Source organism: Scomber japonicus, chromosome 9, assembly GCF_027409825.1.
Source record: "Scomber japonicus isolate fScoJap1 chromosome 9, fScoJap1.pri, whole genome shotgun sequence".
Taxonomy (NCBI): domain Eukaryota; kingdom Metazoa; phylum Chordata; class Actinopteri; order Scombriformes; family Scombridae; genus Scomber; species Scomber japonicus.
The window spans coordinates 27,074,321-27,090,707 of record NC_070586.1 but is presented as its reverse complement, the minus strand read 5'-3'; the positions used below and the strand labels follow the sequence as shown (position 1 = coordinate 27,090,707).

Here is a 16,387-nt window from a genome sequence, read left to right as displayed (position 1 = left end):
TTTCAGATCCAAAATAAAGAAAGAACAATTATTTGTCTGGTCATCTTCTATCCTTTTTGTGGTAAATAAGCATAACTAGACTGAGTTCAGTGTTCATTGCTGTCCTTCCTAAAGCCTCCGTGGACTTTGCAAACGTAAACTGACTCTAGATCAGTGGCTAATATTGCTGGTTAACGGTCCGCGATGTCTCAACGCCCGCCTCCTCCACTGTCCAATCACCGACTGAATACAGATACTGACAGATGTATTAGCCAATCAGACAGCGCTATGTAGAGTATGGGTGGGAACCCATAAACATCAGGGAAGTAGATTGTTTAATTTAGCTGAGGCAAAGGAAGTTAACTGTGTTTATTGAAGCCTCTTAAAGGAATTAGTCGCACCGTAGGAGTGTCTTGACAGCAGTGCACAAGCTAGCAGTAGCGTTAAATTGGCTAAAATAGGTGCTAACTCCCTACAAGTGTTGTCAGAGGCGTAGATACAGCGTTACGAAGAGGAGGGAGAAGTATTACGCCATCAACCGGAGCTTCCTGAACTTGGAGTCAAGCTAGATAACCTGGTTAAACCCCCAGTCGCAGAGGACGCCGAAGGTGGAAAAACACACCGGGAAAGGGTTAACCAACTGCTCGACGTTGTGCCTCCACATTAACAAGACAATTCGGAGTAACTTTTGGTGAAGCTTTACCGGACTTGTCGCGATGTCTCTGGCCGACCAGAGCCAGCAGTGGTTCCCGACCAGCGTACAGGTAACGGTGCATCAAGCTCGGAGCCTGCGAGTCAAGGGCAAAAATGGCACCAACGACGCCTATGCCATCATCCAGGTGGCCAAAGACAAGTTTTCTACGTCCGTGGCAGAGAAATGTGTGGCTCCAGTGTGGAAAGAGGAGGCTTCGTTTGACCTGCCGCTCTTCCACCCGGGCAACACTGAGCGCTGCACCCTGTACATCGTAGTGATGCATCGCGCCCAAGTGGGACTCGACAAATTCTTGGGGCAAGCTGTGATAAACTTACTGGATCAACATGACAACAAGTCTCGCAAAAAGACAGAGTAAGTGGCTGCTGTTGGCCTTCATCGTTTTTTATATTTGACAGCGTTTAAAGCCTGTTTGTGACACTGCTTCCAATAAAGCTGAACATTCATTTAGGTATTAAGTAGTGCCTCACCTGGGTGGGATGACACTGGTTAGTATTAAACGGGTTTACACGAAAATATCTACCAGTTTATACTAATTAAATGTGAGTTTCTCTTCATTTAGCTCAACTTCTGCTTTAATGTCATTTGACCTGCAGTGAGTCACGCCAGAAAGTCTCATCCTTCAGAATGGAAACACTCCCACTGCCCCCCTGTCTCTTGGTCATATTAATTCCCCTAAATTATTTAGAGCCAGCACTGACAGCCTTTTCTGAGTGGTTGGATCTAAACAGACTTTCAGGAGCAATTACTGCCAAATAACCCAAATGTTATTTAGACTGGGTTGCCAGAATACTTCAAACATGTGGGAATAATTTAATAAAATTCAGATTCAAAGGGCTTTATTGGCATAAAGGTTTCAAGAACAATGTTGCCAAAGCAGGTACAACATGTCCAAATATTTGGACAGTACACAACAACGGTTATATGAACTAATCCAACATAAAGAATACATATCCAGTACACTGTGTTTTGTTTTGTAGGTGGCTAATAACTTGGGCTTGTTCTACCTGTTTGTTCGTTTTAACTGCACCTTCAATAACAAAGTATCAATAGGTGCCCTACCTTACATGTATGAACACTTTACTAGTCTTGTTTTTATTTACATAGTGATGCAACAGTGATTTGGATATTGTCCAAAACATGAACCGTTTGACCCATTCCTTGAACTCATGTAATTATGTCAATCATGTAGTTGTACCTAACATTATCATTTTATCTTTGAGATTTGTCATAATACCAATATCAAATTTGAGCTTTTTAGAAACATAAAATGTCTAGAAGTGATTGTAGTAGAACTGATGAAAGACTGATAAAAAACAACTGACTGATTTTTGTAAAAATCCACTTTGAAACACCTTGATGTTGTACAACATGCATGAACTTTGAAACCTAGCAGTAAAATATGCTCTTGAGTTCACCCTGAGTTACATTGGCTGTTCGGATAGGTCATGGTAGCCTTTTGCATTGTCCAGCTAATGAGGTCAAGTCTAATTAGAAGAAATGTATAATGCAGTCTTTTCATGACACCTTTTGTTCATATAGATCAAATATAATGCACTTTAAATTGGCCACAACATTACAAAACCCAGCTATTCAGACCCTCCCTCTTCTTACAAGTGTCTGAGAAGAAGAATAGAAATGATGCAGCTGTTAAGAAAACAATCCAGGATTATTTTTAGCTCAACCCTTTCTTTCTGTATTCTACCTCTCCAGTGGACCAACCGTAGCGTTTGGCTGAGACTTAAACTTCATGTGTTGGTGTGAAGCCAGCTCTTGTCACTGCGAGCTGTGGTGATGGAAACGTATCTGGATCATTTTTCTCACAATGCTGCTATTAATCCTTCACATTCCTCAGGGCTATTTGCTTATACACTAAATGTCTTTTCACAGCCAGATGCGTAACACTTCAGCTAGGATGACATCTGTGGCTTGACGTACTGTAGCAAGGGTGTAACATGGGTGTAACAAGAGTTAAAATAAAACTTAGCATGAGTGTTTGAATGTGAGTACACACACCCTGATATGAAAGAGAAGTGTAAAAATAATTGATGGTTTCATATCGACTCTTTTGACTGTATGTCACGCCGGTGAACTCCTGTCTTGGTGGTGGTGAGGTCTCAGTTATCGCTCAAGTGAGGCTGCCCTTGCTTGAGCGATGACCTCATACACTTGGTTATTGTACCGTCATATCTGAAACGTTATCTTGTGTTTGCACAGGAGGTTTTGGCAGTTTGTGGCAAAGTTCAATCCTCACGGTCACTTTTTTCCAAGTCTGAATTCCTTCACCCTTCTTGCTTGATCTACTCCATCTGTCTCTTTTAGGAGCCAGTACGCAGGATGGGTATTGGATGTTGCTGTGGTTGCCTTGAAGCGTGTGGTGTTAGATTACTATCCTGCTCCCCTGTTGTGCTGATACTGAGCAGGGTGTGCCATTAAGGATTTAGTTTTCCTGTTGAAAGGGAGCTCTGCTGTAGGCCCTATACAATACAGTGTTTTCAAGATGAAATGAGAACGTCTGGCCACTTATTTGAATTTATCAGCAGCTGGGAGTTTTATGGTCAGTCTATTATTCAGTATAGAGTGATATAAAGTTTGGACCTGAGTACATTTTCTACGTGAGGCATTTTCATCCTAAGCAGTTTCATCTCCTGCATATTTCCTTGATTGCTAAATGAATTGCTTGGTCCCTAAAATATCAGAAAATCTATAATATTCATTTACCATCAGGCATAACAAAGAAAAGCAGCAAATTCTCACAGCTCACCAACTCTAATTAATAAATGTTTGGAGGGTATTTTTGTGTTGTTTTTTTTTTAATGTAATTTGGAGCCACAATAAATATTGGACCAGTCCCAGTCTTTGCAGTCAATTTTTCAGAGTCAGCTCCAGACAGACATCTGAGCCACTATATTTGTTTAGTAAACAAACAGCAGAGTGAGTGGCACTAAAAATATTCCACATTCTGACATTTGTGCTTACGTAATACGAGAATCACCTTCATAACTCAAACAAACATGAACCCTCCCGTTAATCATTAGACATGGCAGAGAAGTGCCCTTGACTGTTAACAGAGAGAACCTGTCCAGCAGGATCTGTGAGAGCACACGTAAGGGACACTGCCCAATATTTCATGCAAACAATACAGCACATGAATACTCCGCAGGCCTTTACGTAACAATGCATCGTGTCTTGACAGTCAACTGACATAGACAAGACACCCTGAAGGAACAGCAGGCAATTCCTTGATAAGCTCCGGGAAAGTGAGATCTGCCCATACTTGTGGTTGGGCATGGTTAGCGATTGTTTGACTTGGCATGCTCGGTTTAGGGCTGGAGAGGAGGACTGTTTGAGTTAGGCTCAGTGCAACTTTCATCACACCACGTTCAGCGTTTTCCCTGCGCGTGTGTGCATCTTTGAGGAATGTTGGTTCACTCCCATGCTTGTTTCCTGCGTGTTATCCTCAGAAAAGCCTGTCTGGATGTCTGCTTCATGGCACTAAAGTAAATATTGGAGCAGTACACTCCATATGAACTGCAGATAATTATTTGCTTAGTAATATGTATTTAAATTCAGATATAATGTGTATGCCTTTGTTTATCTGTTACAACATCAGATTGAAGTGTAATAGCTTTAGGGCCTACAGGGTTACTCTACACAATGATCAAAGAGAAATATACATAGTGACCTTAACTTTTAGTGAAGCGGTTGGAGAGCTCTGCTGTGGAACAATAGAGCTCAAAAGGGGAAAAGCTTATCATAATGGGCACTTCTGCTAAAGTGTTAGGGCATCTAATAATAGCAAGGCTTTAATTATACAAGCAGAAAACATCCGTATGTAATGGCTCTAATTGCTTGTTTTGGCATGGTTTTTAAAGGGCTCTCCAGAACACTCCTACCTTTCCCTTGCAGACAATAAGTGCTGATCCTGTTCAACATAGAGGACATGAGGGGGGCGGTGAACAAAGCTGTAATTGTCATGCTTTATCTATGGTTGGCATGGTGCTCCCAACAGGAAGTGTAACAAGCTGTAAGCCAGTTAATGACACATATCAGCCTCAGGTCTAACGAGACGCAGCAGATAAAGTCATAAATACTTCAGGAAATGTATTTAATCAGTTTTTTTATACAGAACTTACATTTAACTCCTTTTAACCCCTCCTGAAGTGCTGACGTGTTTTATGTAGTGCTGCCTCCCTATATAATGGGCATATATTGTGGTTTGGTGATGGTTAATGTATAAAGTATGTTGATGAAGCAGGTCGGCTGGAGTAAATTCAAAAATTGTGATGTTTATTATGAGAAATATTAATAAAACACAGGCCAAACTGAACCATGGGAAATTCAACAAAATACTTTGCTGAAGCAAGAGAAAAAAAGAAGAAAAAATTTAAAATGTTATCACACACACAGGTATGAGTGCAACAAATTATACAAAATGTGATTCACTACAGAACAGTACGTCCTTTGTGCCTCCGCTTGACAGTACTTTGTGACTGAGTGCATGGTCCAGATAACGATGCACACCTGTTGTCACTATCAATGATAACACAGACCATCTGTCCCAATCACAGCAGGACTGAAGCCCTTCGACAAAATATTACATTGTTAAACACAAACTGCTCTAGTGAGAGCTGTATTCCATCATTTATGTAACTTGTCTGATAAATTAACAAACATTGGACACAAACACTAGTAATGTTGGGAAAGAGGGCCTAGTGAAAGGGGGAGAGGAGCAAACTTTACAGTTTACAACCCAACCCAAGATCAAATTAACATTGTTTGGTGGCATTTCTCTCTTGGTATTTATTAAAACTAATAATACACTCAGATATAAATGTGCTGTGTTTCAGAAAATTTGATTACAATCATTTTGGGCTGCAGCCAACTATAATTTAAGTTACCAATTAACCTTTCAATTATTTTCTCTATGTGGACTATACATTGTTAGAAAATGTTGAAAAATACTGATTGCTGCTTCACAAAGCCCAACATGCAGCTTAAAATGTCCTGTCTTGTCATAACCATCAGTCCACAGACCCAAAGACTTTTAGTTTACTATCACGGAGGACCAAAGAATATAGAAAAATAACATTTTAGATTCTCTGGAACCAGTGGATTTTAATATATCACTTATCAAAATTAATTTAATGATTAAGCGACTAATTGTTGCAACTACAAATTAAGATTATTTTCAATATGGATCAATCAATACATTTTTTTCAACCTTTAATCTTTTTCTTAATAAATTTGGTTCTTGTTTCATACATTTTTTCAATGTAATATTTATCTTGACACAAAGGCAGCTATTTGTGGAAATGGTTCACATTCATGTTGCCCCTTTTTTTTTATCTTGCATTAAGAAAAATAAGTCTTGAGTGTTGAAGAGTTGCTATGGGACAAACTCCCTGATAAGATGGAGGGTTATTGCAGTGTACTAAGGTTCACTAGATATCATAGCTGAAAGTCATGAAATGCCGATGGAGCACATTCCTTATTTAACATCTGATTAATTCTTTCTCTCATCTGCAGTTGGTTCAAGCTGGTGGACAAGTCTGGGAAGGAGGACAAGGCACGAGGGGAGGTGCTACTTGATATCCAGTTCATGCGAAACAACATGTCAGCTAGCATGTTTGACCTTTCTATGCAGGACAAACCACGCTCCCGCATCTCCAAGATAAAAGACAAAGTCCGCGGGAAGAAGAAGGATGGCTTCTCCGACTCTGCCTCGGCCATTGTCCCGTCTGTGAGCCAAGTCCTGACAGACAGCGAGGGGGAGGCCGATTCAGTCTCACTTCATCAGACTCCAGGAGAGAAAAAGAAATCTAAACTCAAATCCCTCTTTGCTCCCAAATCAAACTTGCAGAAGAACATGTCACAGTCCATGTCTACACTGGGGACGCTTCCCGAGAAGAACTCATCTCTCAGTGGCAGCCGCTCATCTGGCCTCAATGTAGAGACCCCTGAAGGTAACCTAATGTTTCTTTACTCTGGCTTGAAGCTGCTCTTGTTTGTATGTTTACAGTTCTGTCTTTCCTCTGCGCCACAGTGCAAGTTAAATAATAATGTTTTGCATGTCTACAATGACATCATACTTCACTGTCTCTCCTCCCACAGTGAAGAAGAAATTCAAATTCTTGGGCCACAAGCGGACAGGCAGCAATGACAGCAAGATCTCTCAGGGTCCTTTCTCCCTACTGGGCCGCTCCAAGCAGAGCAACAGTGACCTGAACAATCTGTGCATCAATGGCAGCCATGTGTATGAGGACACAGAGCCTAAAAGTGGATCTACTCTCAGTCTTAACAGCTCAGGCCAAGGATCTGTGGAGGATGTACGGAAACACTCCTCTGATGTCTCTGCAGATTCTTTCAAAAGCGTACCTGTGCCTTCCCACAGCCGTCAGCCTTCAGATAGGGATATACTGGAGCAACAGCGCCATCAAGAGGAGGAGGAGGAGAGAAGGCAGGCACAAGAAAGGCGCATAGCAGAGGCCAAGAGGCTGGAGGAAGAGGAGAAATCGAGAGCGGAGGCCAGGAGACGACAGGAGGAAGAGGAGAAATCCAGGGCAGAGGCCAGGAGACGGCAGGAGGAAGAGGAGAAATCCAGGGCAGAGGCCAGGAGACGGCAGGAGGAAGAGGAGAAATCCAGGGCAGAGGCCAGGAGACGGCAGGAGGAAGAAGAACGCATATACAAAGAGGAACAGGAGAGGAAGAGACGCTCCCTTGAGGATGAAGCAAGAAGGAAGAAACAGAGGGATGAGGAGGAATACAGGAAGAAGCAAGAGGAAGAACACCGGATGCTGGAAGCAGCTGAGAATGAGAGGTTTGAAGAGGAGCATCGCCGACTAGAGGAGCAGAAACGGCAGGAGGAGGCTTCCATGAGCGACAGGCTGACGTCTCTGTTTGGAATGATCCGAAAGAAGGAGGAGAAAAAGGAAGAGGCACAGCAAATAACCAAAGAGGAAGTACCCACAGCAGCCCCTCGCAGTAACTTGAAAGATCCTGATCAACCAATCATCCACCACTCCACCAACCCATTTGAGGACGTTGTCCTCAGCTCAGATACTAGAGTCAGCAGTAACGAAAGCCCAGCTGATCATCAGAAACCCAACCGCAACCCACAAACTCCCTCTGCCATGGTCTTCCACAACCGCACTGCAAAGGTGTCTGCAGTCAAACCCAGGTAGGCCTTCATCTTATTTGGTTTTATTACATAATCTCAAAAATGACCCTTCATTAATGTTATGTAATGTTGTTAGTGTTGTATCAGTGTTGTGACTCAGAGGGATTCTGCTGGTTGCTTGCAGGCACACTATTCTTAGACTTGCTGGACTGGAATGTGAATACTGTCTTCAATAGGCCTGCAAGTGGACATGCTGCCACATTTCAGTGTTATTTGCATTATGTGCAGGCACCAAAAGGGCAGGACACAAATTTCACAGCAAAAACATTTTTTTCCTCTAAACTTTGATTTCCAGGCTGCAGTAAAAGTCACAGTTAGAAATGTTCATGACTGTTTAGGAGCATCAAGGTGATTAATGAGTCTCTCCCCACACCATCTCTGTCAACAACGAAACTTCACAGTGTCACAACTTTCTGTCCTTTTTCTGCTTACATCAGAAAACCTTGTGACTATTGAATGACAAAAACTTGGAATTGCATCTGACGGTTGATGGACCAGTTTGACTGGTTTGATCTCCATACTGATGAGAATCTGGGCGTGTCTTAAGGGTGATCGGATGTTGTAGAACAGGTTGTGGACTGAACAGAGCTCATAAGGAGTGACTCAGACAGTTTGACTTCATATGTGGACGTCTCGGGTACTTGGGCTTTCAGATTCTTTTAGAGTTGTTTGTGGACTTTTGTGGATTTTTAAAGATCATCATGGTAAGGGGGTTTTGCTTGGTATTGTCTTTTTTATTTACTTTGAAATGTGTTTGCTAGACAGTAGCTCAGCCTAAGTAGCTCAAATTGTTTGGATTATCAATTTTGATGTTGTTGATTTTAATGCTAGGTTGGACAATTTAGTATAATCTAAATAGATTAAATGTCATATTGTCTTATCAAGTTGGAAAGTACATTTTTCAAAGTAAACAATTCTCTACTAAAAATAGAAACATTAACAGCAAGGCGTGATCAGATGTTGTGTGTCTACTGTTGTCAGAGAACACAGATTATTCTCAGTATTTTAAGTTGTTAAGCTTTGTAAATTTTGAGAGCTCAGAGCTGCAACATGTGAGTTTGGAGTTGGGAATTTATAGTTATTTTTGACAAATTTGTTGATGTGAGAGTTGCTAGTTAAACTGGTGACGGGCTGTACATTGGTGGAGGTTACGTTGGGAAAATTGATGGTCACACTGATATGTAGGGCTTTGTTTTCACTCCTTGGCAGATTCACTCAATCTCTGACGTCTGAACCCACTGACTCCTTATGCCCCAGTCAAAAGTGTCCCTCCCCAACCACCCCTGAATCCACCCTCTCTAGTGTCCCATCTGAGTCCCCTGATACTTTCTCCAACCTTCACTTATATCTGGCTCCAGAAACCATTAGTCAAAGTCCACCTGGATCCCCTCCTCGCAGCACATACAATCCATCATCTGTGGGATCTTCACCCACCATGGCTGATAAGAAGAGAAGAGCCCCCCAGCCACCCTTGCATCCTATACATGAGACCCAGCCTGAAGGAAACCACGTCAGAGAGATCAGTAACCCTGGATATGTTGAGGCAGATGGGTCGCAGCAAGACAAAAAATACTCCCTACCACTCCCTGATTATGAAACGCTCTTCCCCAAGAAGAGACATGGAGTACAGGGACAGACTCGATGGGACCATATAATTGCGCAGGTCAATCAGAGACATCGGGAGGCTCCAGAATTACTAGGTCCAGAGATGAGTGTGGATGGCCCAGAGGAGCATGAACCCAATCATAGGACTTCATCTCCTCAAGAGAAGCATTATCAAACACAACTTCTGGAAGCAAAACCTGCGTCATCAAAAAAAGTAGCAGCCCCAGCTCCCCCTAAACCAGCAGCATCTCTGCAACCTAGATCAGTGGCAGACCCTGGTCAAATACAAAGCCAGAACATGGCACAGACTCAACAGTCTCTCATGAGGCCCAATCCCTCTGCAGCCATGGGACCTCAAAACACTGACACATCAAGTGGAAGAAGTCTCCCAGGGGTGTCCAGGGATGGAGCAAGAAAGGTGCTGCAACCATCGCCTATAGCAACAAATGCTCCCAGACCAACCAGCCAAATGGACCAGGATACAGCACCAACAGATGACCAAAGGCAAGTGCCAGTCGCCATGAACAAAGATGCTCCCATAGCCAAACCCAGGCAAAGGGTCAGTGGCAAAGAGCCAGCAGAGCAAGACTTTGTTGTCACATCAGTATTATCTAACAAAAATATGAACAGTAACAGCCAAACATCATCCAGGTCAAGTATGAGCAACACAAACAAAACAGGCGTGAAGGCAGAGGAGAACTTCGCTGAGTTTGACCCATTCCCCAACACTGAGCTTCTCTCCAAGGACCCGTGGGCACAACTGAGCCAGAACCAAGAAGCAGATAACCTCTTCACTGGCAGTGTACAGAAAGAGCAGAAACCAGAAGATCGTGGATTGACACCAGGTGATCTTGATGAAATCTTTAGTCAAGTTAAACCGACAGATCCCTTCACAGGTTTTAATGGCAGCAATTCAAACAAACAAAACGAGTACAGGAACAAAGAGGAAGATTCAAAGCAATTCAGTCCTGCTTTCCAAAGAAAAAATTCACAAAAGCGAAAACAGATGCTTCCTTCAATAACTCACTTAGAGAAAGGCTCCAAATCCCGACAAGAACCTGCATATCAAGAAGAAACGGCTGATAAAGGCCTCCCCGCAAGAGATGTGGCAAATGAGTTCATCTCTCCAAAGCATCAAGCGGATGTGAAAACACAAAGCAGCTTTCATGGCAGAGAGGATCCTTTCGGAGCTGAAGCTTTTAGTGTACCGTCTGCTTTGACATCCTCAGAGACGCTCCAGATAGCTATGGAGGAACCAGCATCACAGGCAGGAGTGTTGTCTGGGGGAAAGACTCTTTTGCGAGCATGGGTCTCGCCCTCTGATGTTCAGCCTGTCAGTGCTCAGAATAGCAATGGAGGTGGGCTAGCCTTAACTCCACGCAGGTGAGATTGAACAGGCTACTTACAAAGAATTCACTTGTTGAGTGTTAATCTAGATTTGAATGTGGCATATGGCTTCTGCTGTTGTATAGGGAAATAAATAAGGTGTTGGGATTGACCTTGGGTGTGATTATTTTTGAAATCTTGTGATTTCCTGGCAGTTTTAGCCATTTGAAATGATTTGGGAACACTAGGTTAAATAGTTTAACCTTTTTTTCTTGCTTTATAGTATTTCTTCTTTGTTTGTTTTTTACCTGTTGTTCTGACATGTAGTGACCTTATTACCTCTTTGACAGCTCTATAGTAATGTATGGATTTATATTTACAGGCCCCATCCTGTGAAGCCCATGAGTTTAGCTGATACCCAGCATTCAATCAACACCCCTGCTGTGAAAGAGATGAAGGCCCATGATGGCACTCCAGCAAAGATTAAGGTACTGTTGTCATAAATTACATACTTGAGAACATAGATGACATTTCCCCTCACTGTAATTTAATTGGATTTTCCTGAAGGAGGAGACATTACACAATGTCACTTTAGCAATCTACCGTTAAACAGAATTTAAAAGTAGTAATTTTTCTAAGAACTGAAATATGGAGTTCATGGGAAAAAAGTCTGTCATTACTAACGGCCCCAAAGTGAGTCATCTTGTGGTAGCTGATTCAGAAAATATTGCAAAACTTTGAGCTTGTCGATTCATTTTTTGACCTCAACCATAGCTGTTTGGCTTAATTTTATGAAGCTTTCAGCTATATTTCATGGTCTTAAGCAGATGGAGTTTGCTTTGTTGTCATGGAAATGGTTTTGACAACTGAGTAAAACTTCCTCCACTGTTTTTATAGCACTAAAAGTAAATGGTACCCTGCATCTCTGCAAAATCATCCTCTTGTGTGTTATATCAAGTTCAGTGTACTTTTTTAATTAGTGTATTGTTTACTTCTCTCCAGGTGGCAGACTCAATGGAAAGTGGGCCTTACACTCAGCTGACACAGGAAGAGTTGATCACACTAGTGGTGAAGCAGCAAACTGACCTGTCCAGGAAGGACGCTAAGATCGTTGAGCTCGAAGAGTACATAGACAACCTGCTGGTCCGTGTCATCGAGGAGCAGCCCACTATCCTGCAAGCCCTCAACTTTTCCAAACCAGTGTGAGGTAAAGAGTGCAAAAGGAAGAGTCCTGCTGGAGGTCCCAGTTATGTTTTTGTGTGTATGTTTGTACTGTTGTCACTGTGTAAGACTAAGAGCATATGCACTTTTTTAGTTTCAATATGGAGTCAGTGTCAAATGAAATTGTCTCCAAGTGATATTTGGTGACTCCTAATAACAAGCAAGTCAAAATCTTTATATATGCAAATGAATGTATTTGTTTTGACACTACGGTACTCACATTTGCTTGTTACATATTCAACAGCTTGATTTATATACCATACTTGATGAAAGTTAGGTTGCGCTTTATTTGATATACTAATTATGTAGACACAAACTGTTGGGTTTTTTTTTTGTTTTTTTTTTACTATGATCTAGCCTTTTTTACTCTACACTGGGCTTTCTGTAACTTATTTATGTGTAAAGACCAATCATCTATATGCTATTATACAATCATACATGCACCATTCTGAGGTAAGAACGTAATAATTCTCTCAAAAGATAGTTTGTTTAAGTATATTTGCAATAAATTGTTAGTCATTGCTGCAGGTCGTAACTATAATTATGACCTTGATACCATGTCAACTGAGGAAAGATTATTTATAAAGCATGAACACACTGACTTTTCCCTCCACCACTGAAGTCTTATTTCATTATTTGATCCTTTTGGCAAGCATGTATTTTTTTAATGAGTCAGTTAACAACATTCCTCCCTTTTCTTTTTTTTTTTTTTAACTCACCACAGTAGAATGTCAGCTTGTCTTCCAGTTCTTAAATATATTGTGCCTATTTTTGCTTCAATGAGGTATTATTTAGAAAACCAGCAACGAATGACAGCAAGCAGCTACTATTTACTGTGCACATTTTCAATCATATAGTTGTTATGATAGGTAGTTCATTTTTTGGTTATTTAGCCTGTGCACAAAGTTGTTTGAACTATTATGCAAGTACAGAATCAAACTTTTACAATAATGATGATGATAATAATAATAATAATAATAATGAGAAGAAGAAGAAGAAGAATCATTTTGATCACTGTTGTTTTTTGTGCATTATTTATAATGATGATAATCAAATGATAATCATAATAATCCAAACCAATCATCACAGGAACAGTAAAAGTGTCTGTCAATTCCAGCCAGCCTCATCTTTGTAACTGAACTACACTAATGAATGAACCCTGTATCTATGCCTTCATATGATATTATTTGATGTCACTGCAGAAATTATAGCAATATTAATCTTATGAATGTACAGATCTGTGCCTTCAAAACCCTTTTACACGCCTTTAATGTCTTGATTTGCTGGATGAATAGTGGTTGAGTGCACAAAGAATGTACAGAACGTACAGCCGGATGCATTGAGTGTTTGTTGGACATAAAAATAATTATACAGCCAGTGTAAAAGATGTGAAAGTAAGGATGCTGGGAAAAATATTGTTTTATTTGAAATAAAGACACTAGTTTCACCAGATTGTATTTGCTGTTTCAATTATTTTATGTGCATTTATTTTTTAAAGAAATAAAACGTACATAAATGTAATATTAATATACATTATTTTTATTCACATGATATTTTGCATGTCTACAATATATCTTCTTTTTATAGCACTGGTCTTCATGCTTTATTCACAAAGAAGGTTGTTATAGAAAATGAAAAAAGATGACTGTCCCTCACATGATAGTTAGACTCTTAAGGTCATTGAGGGGAAAAAAAATGTATCCATGGAAACATATAGTATGATTTATTGTACATCCCCCCCCTGATTAAAACAGTGAATAACATGTAAGGGCTGTTAATGTTACATCTGGTGATATTCCATATGTTTCTTATTGTAAATAAATACCAAGACAAGCCCATTGCCAACAATTAATCCTACTAACATGAGCACTGTATTTTATTTGGTATTGCTCCCAGATAGTTTATGTACTACATGTTCACTGTAAGTGCAATTAGATGATTGAATGTGCTTCTTTAAATGAATCATCCATAGCTAAAAAAAAAAAAGTCCCTTTTTTAAATCAAGTGTATATTTCTGACTGTTTTGAAATACTATTGAGGCTAAGAACAGAAAGGATGATAAGGAAGTCAGAAAGTATCAGGAGATAGATAAATGCTTTATTGTTGGGTTTTTCTCATGGGAGATGACAATAAGAAGATTAAAACTGCAAGCAGTGATGAACGGGCCCTCGCGCCCCCATGCACTGCCCGGTACTCGCATGTCGGTGCGTGCTGCAGTCACACGGCAGACACAGCGGGCACGTAGACGTCTTGGCACCTGGGCTTGTAATGAATGTTGTGTGATGGGGCTAAGTCACATTGCATGTGTCCACTAGGTGGCGTTAGAGATCACCCACCAATTATATGTCATGTTGCAGTGTATGATGTGGAGAACACATCCTGTAAATTTCATATAAATCGGATAATGTTTGTCATATGAGGCTTACTTCCTGTGTCCAGTAGGTGGCGCTGTGTATTTGACACAGTATTGATGCATAGATGTGTTCAGGGCGGGACCCTCTCCATGCATGATGAATTTGGTGTAGACAGGACAATGTCTGTAGGAGTTATAAGGACTTCCTGCCTCATGGCGAAGCATCGAAATTGTCCGCACAGCCACGCCCAACAGGAAGAAGTCATAAAAAAGATTTTGATAAGTGGCGTTATGTCTTAGCTGAGTCAATTTCAGGTGTAAATACTTAAGATTATGAGAGTAATTAGTGAAAGAATGAAGCAAGTGACTTCCTGTTGCCAGTAGGTGGCACTATGACTGTCACTAAATATGAGACTGTACATGTGTTCAGACCGGGACACTGAACAAGCATATTAAATTTGGAAAAGCTCAGACCATGTGGAGTCAAGTTATGAGGGTTTGAAATTTCATGGCGAGACATCGAAATTCGCCATGTCACCATGGCAACCAGGAATGACGGACGAAAAAGCTTTTGATAACTTTTCATCTCCAATGTCTCAAGATGATTGTGTGTGAATTTGAAGTGGATGGGATGAAATCCCTAGGACTAGTTTGTTCAAGTATGATGCGTGTAAATGACCAAAACACTCACCAAAATTGAGCATTTTTCCCAAGATGGCCGACTTCCTGTTGGACTTAGGGTATGGGTCTAAATTGCGTTTTTGTGCGTCTGGAGATGATACATAAACCTGCCGAATTTCATTCTTCTATGTCAATCGGGAAGGCTGAGGTTCAATTTTGAAATATTCAAGGGGGCGCTATTGAGCCGTTTAGTCACGCCCATCCCATTGAAGTACATAGGATGTTAAATGAACCCACTCCAGATGTGTGTGTTGAGTTTCGTTACCGTAAAGGCATCCTTTGCCTCTGAAAACTGTAATCGTATTTTCATGGCGTTGAATGCGTTGTCATGGCAACAGTATTTGATGATGGGTCATGAGTTGCAGAATGTAGCATCACCAAGGTCTTATGTCTCAGCTGAGTCAATTTCAGGTATAAATACTTAAGATTATGGGAGTAATCAGTGAAAGACTGAAGCAAGTGACTTCCTGTTGCCAGTAGGGGGCGCTATGACTGTGACTAAATATGAGACTGTACATGTGTTCAGACGGGGACACTGAACAAGCATATTAAATTTGGAAAAGCTCAGACCATGTGGAGTCAAGTTATGAGGGTTTGAATTTTCATGGCGAAGGATCGAAATTCGCCACGTCACCACGGCAACCAGGAATGACGAGGGAAAAAGCTTTTGATAACTATTCATCTCCAATGTCTCAAGATGATTCTGTGTGAATTTGAAGTGGATGGGATGAAAACTCTAGGACTAGTTTGTTCAAATATGATGCCACAATCTGCATTAAAATCAATATTTTGATTCAAAATGGCCGACTTCCTGTTGGTGTTAGGGTATGTGTCCAAGAGACTTTTTGGTGCGTCTTTTCGTGTTGAACATGTGTACCAAGTTTCGTTTCTCTATGACAATCTGTCACGAGGGGCTCGCTATTATTGATTTTGTAGGGGGCGCTAGAGAGCCATTTTGCCACGCCCATTTGTGCAAACCATAAAATATCAAAATTTTCGCCGGGTCTGGCTTGCATGCAAACTTTGGTGACTTTTCAGGCACGTTCAGGGGGGCAAAAAGGCCGTCGTTGTGAGAGAAAAAGAAGAAGAATAATAATCATGGCAAAAACAATAGGGCTTCGCGCTGGTCAGCGCTCGGGCCCTAAATATAAAAACTGTGGCGAGCCTTATCCTTTATATAAATTAGATAAAAGTCTGGCGAAAAGAAAAAATAATCATGGTTCACACACCAAAACAGATCATCCAATAATATGAAAGAGCTAGTTCAATGTTATTATTTACAAAAAGACAGGCAGATCCATGTGATTGCATTAGCACAAACACTGCATTG

General features: G+C 41.0%; 1 protein-coding gene across 1 annotated transcript; it reads left to right on the top strand.

Moving 5' to 3' along the window:
* The first annotated feature begins 360 nt into the window (after positions 1 to 360).
* Positions 361 to 13,524, top strand: rab11fip1a (RAB11 family interacting protein 1 (class I) a). The gene is made up of 6 exons (XM_053324773.1): positions 361 to 1,045; positions 6,221 to 6,657; positions 6,806 to 7,871; positions 9,081 to 10,859; positions 11,185 to 11,290; positions 11,805 to 13,524. Exons 1-6 carry the CDS (start codon positions 696 to 698, stop codon positions 12,006 to 12,008), a joined length of 3,942 nt encoding a protein of 1,313 aa, XP_053180748.1. The 5' UTR covers positions 361 to 695; the 3' UTR covers positions 12,009 to 13,524.
* The last annotated feature ends 2,863 nt before the right edge of the window (positions 13,525 to 16,387 follow it).

What these genes read in the sequence shown, in the direction of transcription:
- rab11fip1a (XM_053324773.1), top strand. Translation starts at nt 696, where the DNA reads ATGTCTCTGGCCGACCAGAGCCAGCAGTGGTTCCCGACCAGCGTACAG. An exon ending in AAGTCTCGCAAAAAGACAGA is followed by an intron (nt 1,046 to 6,220) that starts GTAAGTGGCTGC and finishes TCTCATCTGCAG; the next exon opens with TTGGTTCAAGCTGGTGGACA. An exon ending in GTGTCTGCAGTCAAACCCAG is followed by an intron (nt 7,872 to 9,080) that starts GTAGGCCTTCAT and finishes ACTCCTTGGCAG; the next exon opens with ATTCACTCAATCTCTGACGT.